Raw genomic sequence first — 23,463 nt, 5'->3', positions numbered from 1 at the left:
CAAAATGAAATGAGAGTAAGGAAACATAAATCCCTCAAACCTTCTGGGGTTGGTAAGTGGGCAACACCGGAAATAACAAACGCTCAACTACATCTCCATCAGCAAATAGCTCTGTGGTAAAGCGGATATGATAGAAATAAAAAAGCATCAAGTACCCTGATGTAGATGACTATAGATTATAAAGCTTCTTCTTGCTCGTACGTGTTACACATTAGTTAATTTCCCATCAGAATAGAGCCCTCCCACGAAAAAAAGCAAAGAGGATAACCGAAAAAGAACAAGTTTAATGACTAAAAACAATCAAATTACAACAGAGGGCATAAAAGATGACAGATAAACATTGTTACAAGAAAGACATGAAGGGAATATAGAAATGAGCTTAGGGAGAAACCAGTCAATCGCTTTCCAGCCACAGTTAATCTCTCCTGCACCGCCCATCACATTCAGCAGCATCTATTCTCCTGTCACTCTTCGCCCATGGCTGTCTTGATGATATCCGCTCTCCTCAATTTGGCTGCCTCTTCAAACTTGGTGATGGCCTCCTTGCAGGATTTGTTCTGAGTGGAGGAAATGAAATCAGCATCAGAAATGACACCAAGATCCCCTGTTCTCACAGGAACTTACTGACAGTGTGTAGGTGTTCGTCTTAAGGGACGATATGGAGTAAATAAAAGAGAGCAGAGTGGGAAAATGTGTTTTATCTGACTTTCAGTCAATTGATTACATTATGCTTTATGTGAGCTTTTTGAAAGTTATGGAGTCCCCTGAAGAACGTACAATGATGGACTTGTGCCTCTCCTTCTGTAGTTTGAAGAATTCCTCCACGGTCAGTTCCTCTACTTTCTTCTTCAGAGTGATGAAGTGGCAGGATGGTGAGTGAGATTTGTGCTCCTTTCTGGCCACAAAACAACAGAGTGATTAGAAGGAGGCAAAATATTGAATTGCAAGGACTGTGCCCAAACTGCGCACACACGAGGAAGAAACTGGTTTCCAATACAAGTCTGCTTACTGTGGAGAAAATGGCCAGTAAAACTAACACTAAATAATACACACTGTGACAACATAACAGCAACTCGAGCGGTGTAGTTTCAATGAGCGTGAGTATCAAGCAAATATTATGCAAAATTATGGAGCAGACCAGGGAGGAAACTCTTGTGAATTATAACAACATAAGTGGAAAATTTCACTGGAAATGGTTCAGTGGTCACAAGCAACCTCTCACACAAACCAAATAAGAGACTTGTGCTTTACAACATTTTGAACAACAGCCTCGAAAATGAATGTGGACAGTGAACAGCTCTAAGTCTAGGTTTGGACTTTTTCATTTTTTTTATTCTGTTAAATTGTAGAGTGCATGGGTTATTTTGTCCACTGGTTGTATCACCAGATCTCCCACACAGAAAGATTTAGCAGCCTCCGGGTCAAGAGGCCTCCCTCAAATTGTGTTTATGTGAATCATTTTGTGCCGATCTTCACGCATAATTGGCCAGTCAGTCTCAAAGTTTTTACAGCACTCTTCTACTGAATTTACTACATAAAAGATGAGTTTATTAGTCATGTGGAGCTCCACGGCGCCTGCAAAAACAGTTTTATATGTCTACTGATAATTTCTGAAGTTTAAAAGAATAACCCTGATGATGACCCGGGGACTAAAAATTTTAAACAGAAGGTCTGTGTTGCAAACTCGACATGGAGTTTGGAAGATGTGTCTGTGAAAAACAAAGAGAAGCTACTGAGTTGCATTATGGGAAATTAAGGTATCCAGTGTTTTCAGAGCTTGACCCATCATATATATATATGTATAAAAAAGGTCAAGATATCTTTGCCTCTGCTACCTCAAACTGGACTATTCTTTGTTAAAGCCATCTCTTGAGACCCCTAACACTAAATTAATTAAATGGATCGCTCCATATATGCATAGACATATAACATATTTTACATTACAACCAACTTTATTACTTTGTTTTTATAATTCTGCTGTTATTGCTTGTTGTGAGCTATTTGTCTTTTTACCCTGCTGAATCAATATTACATTTGTTGCAATACCAACCTAGTTCTCTTGAGAATTACACTAATTAAAAAATAAGATGAACCTAAATTGATACAGAAATTAAGATGTGCAAAATCTCCTGGCCCTTTTTTTTTTTTTTTTTTTTTTTGCATTTCTGACCCATGAGCCGAATTATGTGGTTATCTTACTCTGGGTCATCCTCCGGCTCCCAGCCCTCCAGCTCTTTGAGGCAGAAGAAACACATGGCGATGTCTGGGCTGTTCTCTGAAGGGGTGTGAATGAAGCCAGCTTTGGCCATCTGGAGAAGAAAATTAACAGCTTCAATATTTTTTTTTTTAAGCTGCATTTAATGGATAACACTACCTATAGATATCCTGATATAGATATAAGGGAAGCCAGCTCAATAATAGAAAAGAAAGTTTTGAAAGAAAGCTTAAAACTCCTCTCTTCACTTTAGCCTTTAACTAGCTGTGACTTTCTTGATACAGGCCTGAAACTCTTTTGTGCTTCGCGGTACACATATGGACTGCTGCACTTCTTTCAAAGTGTTGTATTTTACTTGATTTTATGCAATCTATGTGCTCTATTTTAACAATATTTTATTGTTATTGTCCTGTGGGTCTTATTTTTCATCTTATGTTATGCATTATCTTTTTACAATTGTTGTTATCAGGTGGGTTTTATTATCCATCATATTTTACATAAGACATACATTTTCTATACCTGTTTGTTAGTTCATTTCATGCCTTTTTATGTGGAGCACTTGGTGCATTTCTTGTATGAAAGGTATGAATAAAGTTTTAAAATGTATTTTACTATTATTATCTAATTCTGAATGATCGGTCAATAAATTGACTACTTGATAATAATAAATAACAAATAACCACCAACTTTATTGTTCCATAAATGCACAACTGAAAATAAGTTATTAAAAGTCAGTAGATCGACAGAAAATTACCAATAAAGATTATAGTCACTTTCCATATAGCATTACAAACTGAGTATCTCTGGGTAGAAGGACGGTCAGACGACCCACTTAAAGACGTCATATTTGGTCCAGGGAAAGTGTGTCTGACAATTTCTTCACCAATTTCTAAAAATTTACAGACTGAATGGTTAATGTTAATCAACACTTTGAAAACATAATGAGAATAAACTAGAGAAATTGGTCCATAATGAAAATACTAATCAATAATTAACAAATATTAGTCGCAGGTAAACATAAACACTATCTAACCACAGCATTGCTTCGTTACTTGACTTCAAATAAGAGCAACTCTGTTTGTACTAGCAACAACATTTGACAGCAAGCTAGCAGCACCTATCGAATGTAACTGTAAAGCTTTCACTGCGAGACGCCAATCTCACATTTATAACAGAGGTACTCTAAATTGAATGATTTTAATAGTTGACTAGAGTGATTTTCTTCTAGCGGTAATACTACAGCTAAACCCTAGCTAAGGTTACAATGTATTTCGTTCGAATATTAGCGGTTTTCGTGTTTTAGGGCTAACTGTTGTTGTGCTAACCGTGGCAAAAGTCAACCATTTTACACCTTTACTTACGTTCTCAGGGGTACACGAACAGCCTTCGTCGAATGGCCAGCCCTCGAAAGTTTTCAATCTGTTCTCATAAAAGTACATTTTGATATCTTCTTTGTTAAAAGGATCCATTGTATTAAGTGCTAAAAAACAATAACTTTAGCTTGATCCAGTGCGTAGCCACTACCTAAAGCCTCTAAACGAGAGGGTGTTTTCAAATTCGGCGACTGTTCATTTGGACTGCTGTGATTGGCGGATAAAGACCACGTGCGCCCAGGATATTCTTCTTCTTCGTGGATCGACAACTCAAAAAGTGCAGGAGTACGCCATCCAGTGTTGTAGGAAGTACGACCTACTGCTGTCGCTAAAAAGTCAAACAAAAATGTTTTAACTGTAACTGCAATTAACTGTTTTTGGAAGAGGACGGAACACATTATTCTTGTCCTCTGCCCTCCTGCTTGAGCCTAGAAAGACTTTTAAACACCTAACCCACAGCCGCCGTCTGAGTTCAGACTTCCGTATATTTTTTGTGGGTAATGTAGTTCTTTGCTGTTATTGGTCCAAAACGCAGCGCGCGGAACTTCGTGAGAGCGTCCCATCCTCTGTCAACAACCGGTTCAGGATCACCTCGTCCAGTTTATCTCATCCTGTAACTCTTGTTGTCCCTCAGTCAGCTAACAGTGCACCTAATGTAGAGAATGCAGAGAGGTTAGTTTCTTCTTTGTTGGTGTTGTGGCTATGGAAGGACGGTGCACTGTTGATACTTGGGCAGAGTTTGGCTCTTCTGGAACATCATGCACACAGAAGGTGAAGTTTGGTGTTGGGACAGAAGTGTTCCTCTGCATTGGCAGCAACGAGGTCTATGTCTTCAGTAGTCAAGAGAGAAAACTCACGGCAAGTAACTTATAAACTATACACAGGTCAGGCATCTTAATCAGACTGCAGAGCTCCACTCTGAGCTCGTCAGGTGGTAAAGATACCTCTGTATCCATTTTAATTTTTTTTCCCCTGTAATTCCTGTGTTTAGCTGTGTTATGTTGTTTTGTTGCAGGTTGTAATTCAGTTTCCTGGCCCTGTGAGTGACCTGGCCGAGAGTCATGATAAGCAGCTCCTCTTTGTGGCCTGTAGGACCGGAGTTTACTGTGTCACTTTACAGTCTCTGCTATCCAGGTATGAGCCTTCACATAAATGCTCCTCTTTTGTTGCATTTGCAATAGCTGGGTTTTAATTGTTGAGTAAATGTAATTCAGTTTTTCAGATTTTCCTTTTCCTTATGTGACCTTTCACCTCTGCAGAGCTCAAAGCTCCCCAGCTGACGCGTCCTCCAGTCCAGCCGAGCTGAAAATCTCCGCTGAGTTTCTGGTTGTTCCAGAAGAGGGAGTGTTGTCGCTGCTCCTCGTCGGCCCTGTGCTCCTGACTCTTTCCCAGAGAGATGCATCCTGGAAGTTGACTCTGTACAACTCTCCAAAACAGTCAGCGTGCAGCAACTGTGAGATGCTCACTTCATTTAGTCTGCCGTTGGTCGCGTGTGTTGTACACCGTGACACTGACGTAAAGACGGGATGGAGAGGGAGGCCTGTGCTGATTTGTGTGCTTTCTAGCGATACAACACCACCATCTTCCTCCTCCACTTCACTGTTAACTGACGGCCACTTCCGTCTGGAGCCGGTCCTCTTCAAACTTCTGTTTGGGATCGACGCAGCCCTCGCCAAATCACCGGTTATCCTTTGTGGCCTGCCAGATGGGCGCCTGTGTTTCCTCCCTCTGCGTCTCCCAGGATCACGGCTCCGAGTCCTTCACAGCCTGGAGCAGCCTGTCGTATTCGTCGGAGCATCTGTTGTCACAGAAACGGGTCCGGGACATGCGCAGTGTTTGGTGGCAGTGGGTGAACTGGGCAGAGTGGTGCTGATCAAAACAGAAAAGGGAGGGCCAGAGGGAGCGGGCAACATAGCTGCTTTTATTGAGAGGTGTGTGCCGGGGCCTGTGATGTGTGGCTGTGTGGATAAAAACTGTCTTTACTACAGCACTGGGTCAGACCTGCTGGTGCTGGATCTAGAGGGATCAGCTGGGAGAGAAGGCCAAGAAAGGGATGTGGAGACATCCAGGAACACGGAGTGTGCCCTCCAAAGCCCCACCAGTTTAAATGTGTGTAGAGTCATCGCCTTGGCTGAGCCTACGTGCAACAGTGCAGGTAAGCAGACTCAACACACAGGTGTTGACTCTACAAATGCGGACCAGGGATCAGTTTCCTCCTGGCAGCCATTGCTTTCTGTTCGTACTAGTACTGCATAAAGATTAACTTGCAAACTGTGTGGATTAGGCAACAGTTTAGTTTTTTAATGGAAAATTATAAAAAAAATCACATTATTATATTCACAGTGGCTGGTGTGACTTCAACAACAAACAAATAGATATAATGTTCACAGTGATTGATTAGTGAAACTAATAGAAACCAATGGCATTTTGATGCCAGTAGAATGTCTTTATGCTGTTAAATTCAGACAGTGATCCAAGAAGCTTTTTTTTACTCTGTGGCAGCTGTCACTTCATCAGCAAAGCTGTTTGTGTTGTATGCATGTTGCTTAACCACAACAACCGTCTGATGTGATGTATGTGGTAGACACTGATAACATTAGTGTGATAAAGAGTGTTTACAGAATGACTTTGTTGCTCTGTATTGTGTATCTGAGATGCTCTTTGATTATGTCATGCACTGATGTAACTGAGCATACACGTCTGCCTAGCAACTGTTCCTCAGTCTCTTCACTACCTCTCTCTTGCATCCTTGTGTACCAGGTGTAGTTCAGCTGCTGGGGCTGACTGTCAGAGGACAGCTCCAGTGGATTAGCTTACCAGTGCGCAGAGAGGACACAAAATTGTCCAAGGTGCCCTCCACACAGGTGGGCCGCAGCGTCAGAGACGTCCTGTCTGCGATCGGGGATGTTTGTGAAAGGTATACCCAACACGCTTCCTTTTTTATTGTTGAAACAGGACACAGTAGATATGGTAGATATGGTGTTGTCTTTCTGTTGATATATATATATATATATATAATATATTATTTTCATTGCTTTCCTTTAGAGCATCAACACTGAAAACTGCCATCAAATCCAAAAACCAAATTCTGACACACTTGAATCAGGTGATCAACATCAGCTTCCTGCTGATAAGCAGTACAGAAAGTGAGGAGAAGTCAATCAGATGTCGTGCTGTGACTGAGTGGAGCAGATTGCTTCAAAAAGACTCCCTGAACCTGACATGCGTCCTGGATAATTCAAGTCCTTTCGTTTTGGAACGAGGCTGGACACTGAGCGTCACTGTGTTTCCTCTGTGCTGTTCTCCCAGTGCAGGAGGAGAAAGCTCCTCCGTGAATTTTTCATTCCCATTCCAGAACCTCCATGCAGGAGAGACGCTGCAAGTGTCACTGCCCCTTGCACCTGCAGGCGATGCATCCTTCCCCATGACAGTGAGCTGCTCGCTCGTCTTCTCGCTCTCAAGCCTCCTGGGACGGGAGGCGGCAGGCCTTCTTGATTCGCACAGTAGCTGCATCAGTTTGCCCTTGAACGCGCTGACAGTGGATTGGTTGCATGCCCTGCGGGTGGACAGTCCCGTAACCATCCATAAAATGGCTGCATCTCAATCCAGCAGCGCTGCAGTGGACACCATCCAAGCTTGTTTAAGCTCACGCCGGATTAGGCGGGAGGGTGGAGGACAGAGCGCCTCAGAGCCTGAGCGAGAGCAGCAGCATTCAGCAAGCGTGCGGGTGTCCTCAGATTTACTGAGAGATACCCTGGTGTTGAAAAGCTCAGGTCTGGACCCTCAGGGACCAAATGTGGCCCCTAAAAATGTGTGCCTTTCTCTACTGGAATGGCTGTTGTCTGAAGGTCCTGGAGGAGTGCGGACGGGACACCAAGGAGCCAAGATCAGCAGCTCAGTGGTCCATGCTCGATGTCCAGAAGGACACATAATCAAACTGACTGCGAAAGAGGTATAGAATGATCTAATGTTATGTGATAAAAGTTTACCCCGTCTATCAGAGCTTGTGTTATTTGAATGAAAGAGACAAGCGCTCCTTTGTTCTCCAGGTCAGTGCGGGGGAGGAGATCGTGGGGGAGGAGGAGTCCCCGACCACAGTGGAGGTTCAGGTTGAGAGCTCATCTATAGCAGCAGTGTGTGGACTGCATCATGCTGTGCTGCGCCGGGTGCAGGTACAAACACACACACCGCCAACCTTTACAGCGTTTTCAGAGAACCTAAGCTGCAGACATTGTTTCCAAATCAATCATGGACCTTTATTTAGGTAACTTGACGTTTAGCTCTCATTGGTCCTGACCATCAGACAGAAGGTTTGGTGTTTGGTGCAAGCTGCAGATTGTTCCATACAGTGGTGGGAATTTTATTTTGTTCAACTCTATGCAGGGAAACTCAAAAGAAAAAGAAAAATCTGTTACGAACATACAAATACAAAGGAAAAATACCTTGCTTTTAGATGCACGTCTGAAAGTTTTACTTGCAGCTCCTTCGGATTCATTGTCTGCTCCGTTGCTTCTCACAGATTCTGTTGCAGAGGGCTCCTGAGAGGGCTGCTTCCACAAAGAGGCTCCAGAGTTCATCTTTAAGACAGGCGCTGCAGCGGGCCGAGGTGAGACTTATGTGTACTTATTTTGTCTATTAGGGCTGCAACTAACAATTATTCTTTTTATTTATTTATTATCATCTGTCTTTGTTTTAGTAATCAATTACCTTCGTGAACAGTTAGCATATAAACTTCATGACAGGTACCTTTTTCACTGCGTCTCGCAGTGAAAAAATATTCCATTTACAGTGACATGAAAGGATATTAGCTGTTTGTTGTTTTTATTAAACATAGCAATAATATAAACTTTTTAATAATCTGCCCATTCAGAGACGTTTATAAGACCACAGAGATGCACCCAGCAGCTTTTTGTCACTGCTCCTGATTTTGCCGTCTCTTTCCTCCTCCTCTCGTGTCAGCACCTGTTGCAGCAGATCCAGCAAAGCCGAGTGTCGGGGGCCTTCGGCGTAGGAGCCTCCGCGGGGCCGATGACCCGATCTCTGCTCGGGGTTTACAGAGAACTCAGAGAAAATCCTCTCCTTATAATTTAAACGCTTCTTATCCGCCGAGCCTATGCAGCTGCCCTCGGCCTTCAGTGTTATGTAACCTGCCTTTGCAGCTGATTGGAAGTGACGTCCACAGTCTTTTGTAAATGTAACCATTGTTACCAAGCATGGTTATTCTCATTTGACTCATTATTTTCCATGATTATTTTGCTTATTATTCGTACTCCACAGCTCAGTATCTAATAGTAATGGCCACCCACGTTGTTTTTTGTGATTCGTGTGCTCCAGCTCAACTTTTTTAAACCATTGCATGTTGCACAAGGTGACCAGAGAGCTCAGGTGGAGTAAAAGTATCTGCAATTACAGTGCAAATGGAAAAACTCTTAAAGCTGGGTGAAGGTCCTCCGGTTCACGGCCTCCTGATGCTTGTGTAGGTGTAACAGTGACGTCATGCACACGGCACTGGAGAGAAGTGCACTCATTTACACACAACTGGCAGGTTGCAGGCTATCGATTATGAACAACCAACAAATAAAAAAGTGAGAAATGAATTCGAGTAGCTCTAATCATCCTAAGAGGTTGTTCTGGACAGGCAAGACAAGAAGGATCGGCATGATTTATATTGTTAGGAGCCTTCAAATGGATTATGTAGTCTGTGATTGTTTCTACATCTATGCCTTGCCCTGCCTATCACAGCAGATCAGCTCTCGTTATAAATGAAGCCCTTGCAGTCGGCTGAACTGATTGTCAATCATCCAAGTTGCTGCAGAAACGACAAATTTCAGGTGTTTTTCATGAGTAGAGGTTGGCTCGGGAAAGAAATTCCATGAGATATAATACGTTTGGATTAGAGTGAGAAAAAGTGACATCCGTTAGGTGGCAGCGATGTGACTTTAAAGCCACTAGTCTGGTCAGCGAGAACGAAGCTGAGCTGAATAATAGTCTCACTTAAATTTGACCATTAAATGCATCAGCTATAATATCCAGTCCAGTAGAATAAAACACTGCAGTACACTGCTCCTTAATGTGTTCTTTTCTCCTTTGGGTGCATTCTGTTGCACAGGCAGTTGTTGTCTTTTTAAATTGAGATAAAAAATCACAGTGCCTCGTCTACCGCTGGACAGTGTGTTGTTTGTCCCCTCTGACTTTAAGGCCCTCGTTCCCAACTTTTCTTATTTTATTCATGACCCCGTAAAATGAAGCATTGTCGACTTGTGACCCCTAATCACAGGGTACGGCTCGTGATTGGTGAGCAGTTTAATGAGTGATTTTTCCTTCTTAGACTGTGTTATTTGAATGATTTTTAGGCCCCAGTGAAAGTGAAAGAGCAAAGAGTAGAGAAAGAAGTAAGAAAAAAATCACCCAAACAGATGCTGGGGGATTCTAACCGCTACTGTTGTCTGAATCCACTGGTCTCAGGAATTTGCTTGTATGTGGACGTTATGCTTTTACAAAAGCTTTGAGATTCACAAGGTTAACACTCTGAGATTGAAACTGTGTTACTGACTTCTTTGCACAATTGTAGGTCACTTGATTTGGGCTGGACTGTTAGAGGAGTGCTGTAGACAACCTTGAATGACTCACCTGTCAGTCTGTATATCGTGAACACCCGATCTAAAAGGCGTGAAACCCTCAGACAAGTTTGACCTTGATTCCTATAATCCTGGCAGAAATGTGACATCACCACAACAAATAACAAGGCATGTAAATGTACTTTGCATCTTTATGTTCATAAAAGAGAAGAAATGTAGAAAAATAACAGGGACAAATGGAAGAAAAGCTCAGAATGATCCTATTAGTACTGCTACTGTGTACGTTCTACTGTTTCTACAGGTTACTACGAGACACCCATTTCAGACAGCAGCACCATGCTAATGACTTCAACTCCTCTAAAAGGTGGCTTCAGTCTCAAATGGCACCCTGATTCATTGTACTTCTTAGACTGAATAAGTGTCATGACACACCTGCATTACTTTGCTGCCTTGCTGTCAGTAATGTAACACCTGCAAGGAGTGAATGCTTGATTTTACAGCATACATTAAACCTACATGTCTCTATTGACTGTAATTTAGCTTCAGACGATAATTCAATCATGCAGCAAATGCTCACTGGAAAAAAACCCCGAAAGAATAACACAACAACTTTAATGTTCATTCACACCTTGGAGATCAAGCACTGACTCAAAGCATTGCTCGCTTCATCAAGATGTTTCTTGGCTGAATGTGTCGCTTCCTCTTCTTGCACTTCCTCCCTCTGTATGAGTCCGTTATCCCTGCGAGCTCTCGTTGGAACACGAAGGAGGGAAAAAAGTGGGATGAAGTCAGCACAGGCTGTAACCGTCTTTCGCCTCAAAATTTCACTCAGCGCCTGGAGGAGTCAGGCCTAACATTGTACTGTATCAGTACTCCCACAGGGCCGAGCTGCTCAGGCCCAGTCCGTCTCCCTTCAGCGTGCCTCCCTGGTCTCCACGCAGGTATTTGCCGTTCTTGCCACGGATGGCGAGGCGACCATGCTCCAGCAGCTCCAGAGAGAAGTCCTCAGGGGCCTCCCCGTCTGAGCACACCAGCCCGGAGCTGTTCACGTACCAGAAGCGGCCATCCACCCCTGCGGGGTAGACACACAAAATCAGAAACATGTGGCTACACCCTCACAGGTGATGCAAAAGCTAGTGTTTCTTTTTTTTTCTTTCTTCATTGCGGAAACACAGATTTGTTTCAGTGTTGGGAGCACAAAAAGACTACAGACGGGGCCAGAATCAATCTTGCTACATGCTGACCTTTAATGTGGTAGGCCCCATTACTGAACTGCAGGGTGAAAATGTCATAGATGGATCTGCTGGCGTCCAGCGTGTTGGAGTTCCTGTGGTGGCAGATGAATCCGTTCTCTCCTCTCAGGATCAGCATGGGCCGGTTGATCAGTTTCAAAGTGAGCTGCTCGTCCTCGCCTGACAAAAGGTGACAGCAAGACGATGAAGATGCACCAGAGGGAATGCGAGAGAGGTCAGAGGCTGTGTTTGAGGGAGGAGGCACATTAGTGAAGAAATAGGAGGAGGACACAGAGCCTATTTTCTCTCACCTATGGAGTCACTGACAGCGAGGAGCTGGCCGTTCTTCTTAGTGCAGATGTATTTTCCATTGTTAGCTTTTAGTGCCACCTTGTGGCCAAGCCACTCCACTGAAAACATGGTGTTTGCTGACCTGCAGATGGGTCACACAAGAGAGAATGAAGATGAGACTTATCACCATATACTGTTGTTTGCCTCTCATGCAAGCAACTATCCCTTTTTCCCCATCATTCTTGCGGGTGTAGTCGTCAATCACTTCTATTTTCAGTAGATTCGTATAGAAATTCCATGACTCATATTTTCAATTACATATTTTCTTGTGTGCTGTGACAATGCTGCATTATAACTGGAATAAATATCTGCCATTGTGCCACAAACTTTCATGATTCTTTGCATTTATATGTCAGAAGCCAAAGTTCATGGAGTGCATACGATCACAAGGGAACATTTCTGTTTTGATAATGAGGTTAAAGACAAGCCAGGACATACTGTAATGCTGCAGAACAGGTCTTTTTGTAAACGCTTATCTGTGATCTGCCTTAAATGCAGAGGCAACACATACAGCTGTGTTCATTTTCACTCTGAACAGCAGTTATGAGGGCGTTAACTCACACTTCGGTGGCTGTGCTCTGGATGCCTCCGTGGGCCACCAGAGCCCAGTAGTTCCCTTGGCTGGTGCGGAACGTACACTTCCTGGTTTCCTTGTCAATCTCCATCTGAAACGTCTCCATGTCTGTCTCATCTTCCTGATTGGCTGCAAGGCTCACTCCTGGGAGGGAAATAGCAAGCGTATCCTTTTGTTAGCACTTTAGCATGAAAACACAAGAAGACTGTCGTGTCTGGAGAAATCCATCCAGTGGCTGCTCACAGTTTTTATTAATGCACACTTTCCATTTTAGCCATTTTCAACCTAATTGCAGTGTTGTGTATTGCATGTGCTGCTGAACAAGCTGTCATTTAAGACTTGCATGGGGGTGTGGTTATAGTATCAGGCAATGAACTTAAGGCGACATCCAAATGTACAAAAATACATCAGATTGTGGATCCTCTCTGGATTTTCAGTGGCAATCGAAAAACAACAACAAAAATGAAATATTTTGGGACAACAGTGACAAAGCAGCTTGCTAATCAGGTTGTATCGTTATGTTTATCTTGGCATGACAGAGTTGGTAATCACGTCTGATCCTGGGATGTGAGGTTATTTTGAAGTGGTTCTGTCTTAAGCCAGTCTGACATGCCAAGCATATAACTTCCTGAGGGTAAATATATTTTCACTGATTGTGGTTCTGGGTGCATTTATGGACAGAATATGCTGTAAATAAAATGAAAACTCTAAATGTGCCCAAGCAGAAAAATCTTACGGAGATGCGCTATCACACATTATATGTGTAGAAAATGTGTGTCTCCCAGTAACCTCGCCTTTGATTGGCAATCATTTTGTAGAAACCTGTTATTGTAGCGCTTACATTGCTAACACTTGAAGCAGTATTTGTATCAAACATGGAGAAACACAAACGTAGTGACATCCAGGCCTCTCTGCTTTGATCGGGGGGCTGGGCTTCCAGGTTCAGAAACGAACAGGCAGCTCTCTTTTTTTATTTCAAAAGCCATTTTGTGATTAATATTTTCAACTGTTAACATTATCATACATGATGGCAGAAAAGAGATTTGTTTGTCACCACCAAGTGACAGATTGCAAAGAGCTAAATCCCAAATTAGATGCATCCCAGAATATCTCCAGTGCATTTTATTAATCCTTTAACAACGCAGATCTTATCCCTCCCTGCTCTCTTCTATGGTCATCCTTCCCTACCTTCCCCCATCTCTCCCTCCTTGCCCCATGACCCCCTCCCCCCACCACCACCATCACCCCACCTCCGGCCCTGCCTATCTGCCCTCTTCTCAGTGGGGCTCTGATATAATCAGCTTTCAAGTGCTACCCGTCCAATCCCTCAATCCCCTCAATAAAAGAATAAAGGAAAAACAGGAAAAGACCAGAGGATTTTATGGTCCACACTTAGCAGGATGTACAGATAATTACCAAGCCTGCTCAGCCCTCAAGTTAACAGAGCTATGAACGATCAAACATATGGAAAACATGCTGAAAATTTAAATGCATGGACTAGCTATGGTATTTTTATACGCTCACGTACAGAGGGGTGCTTTTATTTAACAAACCAAACTACATGACAACAGGGCCCTCTTCTCCGTACGACTGCTTGGAGACATGCAGGGAAATTCAATTTTGTCCTTGGAAACTATCGAGGGTTACAAAACAACAATACTAAACAGGTGTGACTTTAGCAGAGTCAAGACAAGTCATGCTGGTTTATCTGTGAGGCTGTATTTATACCCAGTGATGCTTTGGTCTCATGCTAATATAAATATGCTAACATGCTCACTAGAGGTGTTTAATAGGCTACACTTTATAGAGAAAACATATTTTTGACATTTTAGCGACAGTCCCTGTTTGTGGGGTTAGAATTTTCAAAAAGTACAGCAGTACCAGTTTGTTTGACTCATGAAGCTACAGAAGAAAGCATACAGATGAAGCGATAATATAATCGATTGTCTAGTTCAGTTTTAGCAGGTGTAATGCGGATTATGTTCAACTAATCATAGTTTAGCATGCTAACATTTGCTAATTAGCACTAAACACAAAGTGCAGCTAAGGCTGTGGGGTAGATTAAGGGTAATGTCATTAGTTTTGCAGGTATTTGGTCGTAAAAGTATCCACGCTTTCTCCAACCAGAGCTCGCTATGATGTGCATCTGCATCAAGTGGTTTAAGGCTACTGAGGGAATTCATGCACAGAAATTACATCTGCATGATCCAGCACAGATGCACACACATGTACCAGTTTGAAGGGGCTGGTTACACTTTTATAGGAGAAAAAAATTACCAAAAAAACCCCAATTTCAACTTGAAATTTTTATACCAGTAATTGTTCAGTGCTAGTGCATGGTTCATGACAGTGTAAAGCCCACCTATTATAGGATTCTTTTGGGGCATTTTGATTTGATTTGATATCTGACCGTAGATGCAGTCTGGTGAGGAATAAAGGGGATGACATGCGACAAAGACGTCATGGTTACTGAGCTACCGGGACGCTTTAATCACATCTAATACACCCCCGATAAACTAGGAATCATGAGGTTTTACAACTGGAGAAATTATCATTGATCTTAAGTGCATTTGAAGCATAAATTTCTGCCCCTGTACTCTGCACCTATGCCTGGGGGCCCATCACTCTCATTCTCTCTCATCCCAACTCAATGTCATGCTTTGTCTACCTATTCCATGTGTCCATTTCACACTAATTCAACCCAGAAATGATCCTCCGACAGGGCTCAGCTGGGACCTCATGGACGCTATCTGATAGATGAGAGGCGAGGAGGCAGAGGAAGGAGAGAAGGATGGAGGAAGAGAAAGAGACGGAGAACAGGGGGAGAAAGAGATTAGACATGCCGAAATCCAAGCCAGCAATCTGAGGATATCAATAGCCGTGCTGATGACCATCTTTGACACACCAGTTGGTCAAGCATACGAAATAAGATGTCATCATAGCCACGATCACTGATAAACTATGCAGCATAGTGAGGTACACTCCTCATCAGCACAGGCACGCTCACAAAAACACACAGGTAACATCAGCAGTGCCACGTTTTGGATCAGACCCCAGATCCAGCTCCATTTTCTGGTGCTGTCCTACCTGCAGCCTGCAAGTGGAGCAAGCCTAACTAATCCATCAGCGATAGATGCCTCTGACATCTATTATTAATGGTAAGCTGATGCCACTATCCCCCTGTTCCTTATTTGCCTCTTTCTCCCAATCCTTCATCCTTCACAACTGCATTTTCTGTCTTTTTTTTTTTATTTCAGTCCATTCATTTTTGGGCTGTGTGTGTGTGTGTGTGTATATGTGTCTGTGCACGCATGCATCGTGTGTGCACCCATGTATTTGTGCTCATGTGTTCACGTGTGGTAATGGAAAGTTTGCATCTTTGGACTATCATCTCTTTTTCACTTTCAGGGCAGAGTGGACCACTTAGACCATGAACACAAGGAGGTGATGAGAGACGCGATGACAGATCTACATGACATGGTGAGACACACACAAAGACACACACACACAGTCATGTTTCCATCACTGCAGAGGACATGACATTTACTTACATTCATTTCCCTAACCCTAACCTTAACCCAAATCTTCACTCTAAAATTTTATGATTTATATTATAGGGACTTGGGTTTTCTCCCCATAAGGAAGACAAGTCCCTCTGTATAAACAGATTTATGTCCCCACAACATGAGTAATGCATGTCCACACACTCAGACTCACATACACACTGCAGGCAATAAAGAACATCTCAGTGCAGACAGCAAATACTGTATCCCATTACTGCTGACAAAAACTGTCTTTAACACTTTTCTATCTAAATTCATGCTCTACCTCATAACAGCTGACCCTCTTTTATTACTAACCCATTTGCTGCATTTGCTCTCTCTTTAAAATCTACAGCACACAGCCAACGTGACTCCTCTGCATGAAATAGAGCAGAAACAAAGGTGCTAATTTATGTGTAAAGACAGGTGACATTAGGGAGGCTGAAGAGCCCACCTGTCTATACAAATACTCCTATTGTCCTAAAGTCCTTTGAGGGTTGTATCCACCCTTCTCTGCTTTCCATTTTCCTCTTCTCCTTTAATCATCCTGTTGAACCCAGAGGTAGTAGGGTAGGAAGGTAACAAGGTATATTTGGCCAGTTGTATAACAATTGAGGCACTAGAATGTAAGGCTTTTCCACTTTATACTTCTGTCCCACTTTAAGTCTAATTTAGCAATTTCATTTCAGCTACACAGAATAGTTTCTCTGTTTGTCACAAAACTATCATCCATTCTCTAATATTCATTTCATTCAGTGTTACCAGGTGTTCACACTGCAAGAAACACACTCAACAAATGCCAGGCAAGTTGGGAAACCAGGGAAAGTCTGCTAATGTCGTGCATGGTTATGCTACCATGCTTGTCCACTGATAAGGTTAGCTGTTCACTGCTGAACAGTTGTTAATAGCCTGTGGTGTGAATGCAAGCTTCAGTATATCCTAATACTAGACGGGAAGTTGATTTTAGTCTTTCAAAACTAAAATGCCATCGCAGCAAAAAATACACGATAAACATGACTAATCTTGTACCTTGATGTCATCATTTCAGTGTCACATGCTGCTAAACACACTTTGTTTCCTTGATTTTCAGCAGCACATCAGCAGCACTGACTGAGGCCGGGGTTAGCGGGTTAGATTAGTGTGACAGAGCAGGACTCAGAGGGGCAGAAGCTTTGGCCCCAGGTGAGAGGCAGCTTGGGTTTCTGAAAGCAAACTCCCCCCCTTGCCTTCCAGGAACAGGGGCCAAATTCATCAATAATTCAAAACACCACCTCACCACTTGCCGCAGCAGGACGGTATGGTTGTGTGTGGGCGAGTGTGTCGGAGAAAGATAAAGCTTTTGTTTGTGCAGAACAAGTGTAGGAAGAGAGAGAGAGAGAAAGAAAGAGAGACAGTAACAGACGAATATGAACATGCAAGTATGTCTCTCTGTGCATACATTCGTGCATGAAGCTACTCTATATACTGTATGCTTAACACTGTTTACTTTATCTTGCACCATATCTTTCCTTCCCTTCAACCAATCAGTTTGCAGTGCTCCCGGTCGTTTGGTTTCCTCCTGAAGCTCCCACTGCTAACCAGGAACAATGAGCAGGGAGAGATTCAGTTACAGCACCCTGGGCTGAAGTAACTCGACCCAGCAGACAAGAATCTGCAGCCTGCAGATGGGTGTCATGGCCAAGTATGCTGACAAGCACTGTTGGTGTATGCTAATCCACCCCAAATCCAGTTTCAAATCAGACCAGCAAACCCTTTCGACCAGCAGCAACTGAACACTTGGCAAGTCCTTCCAGTGCACTGCCGGTTAGATGAAACGCGATCGCCACAATTACAGTTCTTCTAGTTTTTACACTGATCGAAGAAATTCAACCTTGTTTTTTGAGTAAAAACAACTCTGAAGCCAATGTGGAGCAGGTGTAATCCATCGGTATAGTCGTGGTGTGTCATGGCTGCATGCTGATCGAATAACGCAGTCTAAAAGCCCTGTCACAAGACCGAAGAGTAAATACATAATACAGTATCAACAGAGTATTACTGCACAGCATATAGGTTACAAGCAGCTGTTTCAGTAAGCCAGGGGTCAAAAGAGTGTTAACACCGTTACCCAACAAAGCCAGGGGGGACATTTGAGAGGGAAAGAAAGACGATTTTCAGAACAATGTTGATGATAAATTATCTGGAAAAACTTTTATCGATTATATTTGCTGCACTTTACACCATTTCAGGAATAAAACACCTTCTCTGACAGCATTAAAACTCATTCATGATAAAATTGTTGAAAAATCTATTCCTGTATTATCCTTAACATTATTCCTAACATTGGCGCACAATAAATCTGTTAGTAAGATCTAATACCGACAGTGGACTGACCTAAATCAATTGCAGCCCCAACACGACTGATGTATTCGTCTCAGGTCTCCTAGATGTGGCTGATAGTGTCCCGTATCAGCTTCATCTATCTTGTTTTCCTGGAAAGATGCTACAATCCAATGTGATATCGATGCATGTTGATGTCCAGACTACATTACCCATAATTACCACACATCCCTGATCAGCTGTCAGTCATTAGAAAGGGGCCTATTCCCTTGACCATGCATATTTAGCGTGTCCACAAGTGAGTTAATGTACTTCCTGTGAATTGTCAGCTCAGTTTTCTGCACATGTATCAGTGCACAGCATGTAGTGTATAAGGGCTAGTAGTAGTAGTATTTGTTGCCCTTCTGCTTTATTATGTATGTGTGTAGGTCATCGCGTGTCAGCGAAAGGCTCGTGTGACCACCAAGGTCAGCCTTCCTCCATTTAATCAGACATTTGGGATTCTGTATAAGACTTTAAAGAACCTAGGAAGCTGTAAGTTGCAGCTTGCACATGCACACGAGGCTTCAGGGCAAATTCAGATTTGTGTCAAAAACATCTGCTGGTGTGTCTGTGTTTGCCTACCTTGTCTTATGGAGACATATCGCCCATTGGCTGCCATCAGAACCACCTGTGGGTGGCTTTCCTCTAGGTCAAACAGTTCATCTTTGCCCGGCTTAGAGCACCGTCCAGATCTCAGGGTGCCCGTGGGCCCCATGGGAGACAAATACTTCCCCTCACAGTCTTTAAAGGCCAGCTTTCCACACTTCAGCTCCAGCGTGTACGCCGTGGCCCTGCCGCTCTCCGTCAAAAGCTTCCCATCATTGCTGAGAAAGCGGCTGTCGCAGGTCTTAAGGCAGTACTTCCCATCCAGGTAGACGAGGGTCAGGAGCGCTGCCACCCCCCAGGGAATGTTCACATCCACAGCGATTTCCCCATCCTCCATAGAGAGGTGGGCGTAACGCTTGCGCGCCACAGACAGCAGGTTGGCCTGCGGATGTAGAGCCAGGTGAACTGCCCACAGCTCTGCATCTGTGATTGCCTGGGCAAAGCAGGACAGGTAGTCCCGAGAGCCACCGAAGAAGCGGAGGTGCTGCTCAGACTGCAGGGCCCAGCGACCGTCTGACTGCGCCACGATGAGGAAGCGGCAGTCGGAATTGTGCCCATCAGCCTCACAGGTGACTTTGCCATCCTTGTCAGATGCCAGGTAGCGTCCCAAGTGGCTGCGCAAGTAGACCATCTGGGTGTCCTGAGAGTCCTGCTCTAGAGTCCATATCTGCTTCTTCTTCAGGCTGGGTGCTGATGCATTCACCTGAAAGGCAAGGAAATGGTCCAACAAATTGCATGAAGGCTTTTCATCTTTGTTCTTATCTAAAACAAACCTGCTAATTTCCTGTAGCATCTGCCCGAAAGAGTAAAGCACTGTATAACTCTAACAATCATGCAAATATGTTACAGTTCTTCTTTTAAACTGGGCTCCATGTTTGTACCTTGAAGCCAAAGGTCTCGGCAGTGAGGTAACGACCCTCATGGTTGATCAAACCAAACTGCAACTTCAAGGGACGGTTCCCATTAGCAGGCATCTTCACCTGTGGATTCAGGAATGTGAGAGACAGAGGGAGAACGAGGGGCGAGACAAGTTAGGGACGGGGTAAAGAGTGGCAAAGGAGAAAGAGAGGGGTAAACAGACGTAATGTGGTATGCAAGGGAATGCGTAAAAAAAGGGCAGAATAAGGTTTTTTTTTTTTAAAGAGGTGAGGAATAAGGAAGGAGATGAAGTCATGGAGAATGATGAAATGAGAAAGTCTTAAAGACAGGAAATCAATTCATTAAGGTACAGTATATAAAGCGCTCCCAAGACCACAAATTCCTTCCCCCGCCCATGGCTTCATTATACATTTTTCCAGCTACAGCCTCCTAATTTACTTACTGTGGTTTTGTGGCTTCCCCTCTGCAGTTTCTGTGGCTCTAATTCCAGCTCCCAGATTTAAGAGGCTTCTTTCACCAAGCGTCCTCTTGTAATTCTTTCTCTCTCCTCTCCTGCTCTTGCTGGGTCTCACGTTCTGTTGATCGGGTCTCCCACTGCTACCCCTCCTCACCCTAATCAGGTTAGAGGCAGCAAAGACTTGAGTCAAACTTGATCTGTCTTTAGTCCGGCGTCAACCTCTCTTTCTCTGTGGACTAATTTTGATCTCAACTGCTTATCCCGACCCTCTCTCTCTCTTGTTGAACAGTGCTCTCTCGTCCAGCCTCACTCCTGTTCTTGCTTGACTTGTTATTCACCCTGAAGGCTCAATCACCTGGTCCCCCCTGACTATCCCTCCCTGGGGCTAGAGTTTTTGTCCCACCTTTGGCTCCTTTTCCTGCTATCTTTGGATCACATCCAACACTCTGACCCTCTTCTGCACCTTCCTTGAAGTCCAGGCTCCTCGTTTGTCAGACAAAAGTTTGATCAGTGAAGAAGAACATCCTTAGCGGTCCTGCAAATTTTATGGTAGCGCATTGAAGGACTCCTTCACTCTTTCCCTAAACATAAGCCGTCCATCACAAGTGAACTCAGCAACAAAGGGTGCTCGCCTCTGTAATCTTAAGCCTCTCTCTGTCGCTTTTTCCTCCCATCCTCTCCTTCTCTCTCTCTGCCTTTCTCTAACCTGCCATGTGTATAATCCTGCTTTTCTCTGCCTCTGTGCTTTATTCTGAGCTCCTGCACTTACCACCACCTCTCTCTGTGACACATAAAGACAGGTAAGTAGAAACAATGCACACACACACACACACACACACACACACACACACACATGCACCGCCGGGTAACCAGAGCACTCCCCGTGCCTTTGGGGTAGTTGCCCGGGTGCGGCTCCACTTACTTGCCTATGCAGGGGGTTTAGTTACACACCTTCTCTGATTGCAAGCTCTCTGGGTCGGTTCTAATGGGAAATGTGTCCAAGAGGCCGAGGGAGTCATCTGAATTTGGGAGACGAGCAGATGGAAGGGAAAGGAGATGACGTGTGTCGTAAAGGCAACAATAATAAGCTAATCAACATATGGGGCTTTGACTGAATGTGTGTGTGCCAATCAGCCTATTATAAGTCTTCTTTGCAGAATAAACAGACGTGTCTGTTCCTGAATCCATCTAATCCTCGACCCAATCATCCCAACCTGGCTAATCTATCAGCGCTACCCCTCCCCTAACACACACACACACACACACACACACCCTTTGCTTGTCAATGGCTATAAACATACACATAGACTCACTGACCCACAGCAACATATATGTCATCATCACACACACACACACACACACACAAAGGTCAGAGGAGGGTCCCAGGGTTCATAGCAAACACCACCCACCCAAAGATTTACTCCTCCTGACCCAGACTTGAACTGCTGTGCTTTACACAAAATGTGATAAACAATGCGTGTCACAGACACACACACATACACACTAACACACAAACTCTCTCTCACACACAAACACAGATACCGAAGGACGTGAGCGCTGTAATTAAGTGTGTGAACACTAAACAGATCGACATCCCAACATTTCTGAGATGCTGACTTGAGATCAGCTTCCCTGTTTCAAGTCTGAAACTTTGCTGTGATAAGACAAGATTAAAGGACCTCCAATCAGCGTTTATATGGGTAGTCTCATCCCCACAGTATGTAACTATATGAGACAATAAGAAGACAGGAACAGACCACTGGCTTGAGAAAAGAAAACAGATTTTATCAGTCCAGGTGTATGATCAGAATGAGCAGTTTTAAATAAGAATATTTAAATAGGAATCTGACTAAGGCAGTAGTTATTTTCTGTCAGTGTCACTTTGAATTAATATAAATACTAATTCTAATTTTACTAGCCACTGGGTAACTTGATATCATTTCAATGCTTGTAAATGATGGTTTTCATTACGACTGCTTTACTTTCTAGAGAATTTCAAGCGGCTAGATGATTCACATGTAAGTTGCCACATGCACGTGTATCATATATGTTTAATAGTGGCCAAATGGGAATGGAAAGTGCTCTTTAAATCTTCACAACAGTGTTGCTGCTGATCTCTAAGTGAAGGTTTTTACTGACACTTTATTGAAAGCCTCCTAGTAAAAACAACGCAAGTGGTTGTGATTAGCCACTATAAGAGGGGGACTACTAACTACTGCTGTGAGGTAAATATAAGACAAACCAACCAGCTGTTGAAACTGACTATGGTACGATGAAGTGTAAAGGTACATAAATCTGACTAAATTCATACCGATGTACTATATTAGGCTCTACTGCTCAACCTCCAGAAGGCGCCCCTGCTCTGCAGACTGCTGGATGTGAACCCTGAAAAATCCCCTTCAAAATGTGAGAGTTTTAATTCAAGATGTACAAATCAACCGTGTTGCCATTAAAACTAAGAAATTAAAGGGATTTAGGGGCATTAGCTGGTTACAATAAAGTTGCAGTTTCCAGGACAAAAGACATGTGAAAACCTCCTCAGCCTACCTGTCTGTTCATAAAGACACTTAATGACGTGGGTAAATCACTTCACTTTAAATGTTTGCTTTGCTTCTCCACTTGGATCTGATCTCCTATTGGTACGAGGAGCTGCAGTGTGTGTGTGTGTGTGCAATTCGTTCAGAGAACTCAACACGCCTTATCTTTAAAATGAACTGGAAATCAGACCCTTATATTTGCATACCTGAAATCCTCATCGGAGAAACATCCGCTTTCTCTCTCGCTCTCTCTTCTCATACAAAACCACATTTACGTGCACACAAACATGCATGCATGCTCACACACACACACACAGAAAACACACTGCAGAGAGAGAGAGAAAGGGGAGGTAGGAGCAGGCGACGGACACGGTGCTCACAAATCAAAAAAGTCATATACTGTTATTGTTATCAGTGCTATTATTTTCATTACTATCACTATTATCACTATTACTGTACTTCTTCCACATATGTATCCTATCCCACGCATCATTAGCTCGCTCTCTGTGGCCCCCGGGGGCTGCGTCATCGTCTGCTGATGTGCCGACACTCCTGCTGCTGTCTGCGCGGTGACGCCTGTCGATAGCCAACCAGATGGGTTTTTTTTCACCCCTTATTCTGGGACAGCGGCTGTGCCAGGTTCACCGTGGCAACCGTGGGATGGTGCTTTAGAAGCCATTACAGTGGTCCGCTGATGACACTCAAATAGCTATCATTACACCTCCTCCAAGGAGACACAGAGGGAGGAGGAGGGAGGGAGG

General features: G+C 43.6%; 3 protein-coding genes across 4 annotated transcripts; 1 reads left to right on the top strand and 2 right to left on the bottom strand.

Moving 5' to 3' along the window:
* Positions 1–264: 264 nt before the first annotated feature.
* birc5a (baculoviral IAP repeat containing 5a) lies at positions 265–3,773 on the bottom strand. The gene is made up of 4 exons (XM_041963135.1): positions 3,577–3,773; positions 2,200–2,309; positions 778–895; positions 265–557 (listed from the first exon to the last, which is right to left on the bottom strand). The coding sequence occupies exons 1-4, from the start codon at positions 3,682–3,684 to the stop codon at positions 465–467; spliced, it is 429 nt and encodes a 142-aa protein (XP_041819069.1). The 5' UTR covers positions 3,685–3,773; the 3' UTR covers positions 265–464.
* A 405-nt stretch (positions 3,774–4,178) lies between these two features.
* faap100 (FA core complex associated protein 100) lies at positions 4,179–9,185 on the top strand. Of its 2 annotated transcripts, XM_041963192.1 has the most exons (8): positions 4,179–4,446; positions 4,604–4,722; positions 4,848–5,743; positions 6,349–6,505; positions 6,634–7,540; positions 7,638–7,760; positions 8,108–8,194; positions 8,548–9,185. In XM_041963192.1, the coding sequence occupies exons 1-8, from the start codon at positions 4,291–4,293 to the stop codon at positions 8,677–8,679; spliced, it is 2,577 nt and encodes an 858-aa protein (XP_041819126.1). In that variant the 5' UTR covers positions 4,179–4,290; the 3' UTR covers positions 8,680–9,185. The 2 variants fall into 2 exon arrangements, with proteins under 2 accessions (XP_041819126.1, XP_041819124.1); XM_041963190.1 differs by lacking the exons at positions 4,179–4,446; positions 4,604–4,722 and having other exon boundaries at positions 4,931–5,743; positions 8,560–9,185.
* A 1,668-nt stretch (positions 9,186–10,853) lies between these two features.
* fscn2b (fascin actin-bundling protein 2b, retinal) lies at positions 10,854–19,803 on the bottom strand. Its single transcript, XM_041963118.1, has 6 exons — positions 19,711–19,803; positions 18,806–19,532; positions 12,311–12,467; positions 11,710–11,831; positions 11,411–11,578; positions 10,854–11,238 (listed from the first exon to the last, which is right to left on the bottom strand). The coding sequence occupies exons 1-6, from the start codon at positions 19,801–19,803 to the stop codon at positions 11,033–11,035; spliced, it is 1,473 nt and encodes a 490-aa protein (XP_041819052.1). The 3' UTR covers positions 10,854–11,032.
* Between the last annotated feature and the right edge of the window lie 3,660 nt (positions 19,804–23,463).

Source organism: Chelmon rostratus, chromosome 21 (genome assembly GCF_017976325.1).
Source record: "Chelmon rostratus isolate fCheRos1 chromosome 21, fCheRos1.pri, whole genome shotgun sequence".
Lineage (NCBI taxonomy): Eukaryota > Metazoa > Chordata > Actinopteri > Chaetodontiformes > Chaetodontidae > Chelmon > Chelmon rostratus.
This window is presented reverse-complemented; position numbering and strand designations above follow the sequence as displayed.

Bases quoted from the DNA above. Each gene is read 5' to 3' on its own strand.
- birc5a (XM_041963135.1), bottom strand. From the start codon at position 3,684: ATGGATCCTTTTAACAAAGAAGATATCAAAATGTACTTTTATGAGAAC. The intron at 896-2,199 runs GTAAGATAACCA...TTTTGTGGCCAG, and splicing joins GAGCCGGAGGATGACCCAGA to AAAGGAGCACAAATCTCACT. The intron at 558-777 runs GTACGTTCTTCA...TCCTCCACTCAG, and splicing joins AGAGGCACAAGTCCATCATT to AACAAATCCTGCAAGGAGGC.
- faap100 (XM_041963192.1), top strand. From the start codon at position 4,291: ATGGAAGGACGGTGCACTGTTGATACTTGGGCAGAGTTTGGCTCTTCT. The intron at 5,744-6,348 runs GTAAGCAGACTC...CTTGTGTACCAG, and splicing joins GCCTACGTGCAACAGTGCAG to GTGTAGTTCAGCTGCTGGGG. The intron at 7,541-7,637 runs GTATAGAATGAT...TTTGTTCTCCAG, and splicing joins TCAAACTGACTGCGAAAGAG to GTCAGTGCGGGGGAGGAGAT.
- fscn2b (XM_041963118.1), bottom strand. From the start codon at position 19,803: ATGCCTGCTAATGGGAACCGTCCCTTGAAGTTGCAGTTTGGTTTGATC. The intron at 19,533-19,710 runs GTACAAACATGG...CTTGCCTTTCAG, and splicing joins CCGAGACCTTTGGCTTCAAG to GTGAATGCATCAGCACCCAG. The intron at 11,832-12,310 runs GTGAGTTAACGC...ACCCATCTGCAG, and splicing joins CAGAGCACAGCCACCGAAGT to GTCAGCAAACACCATGTTTT.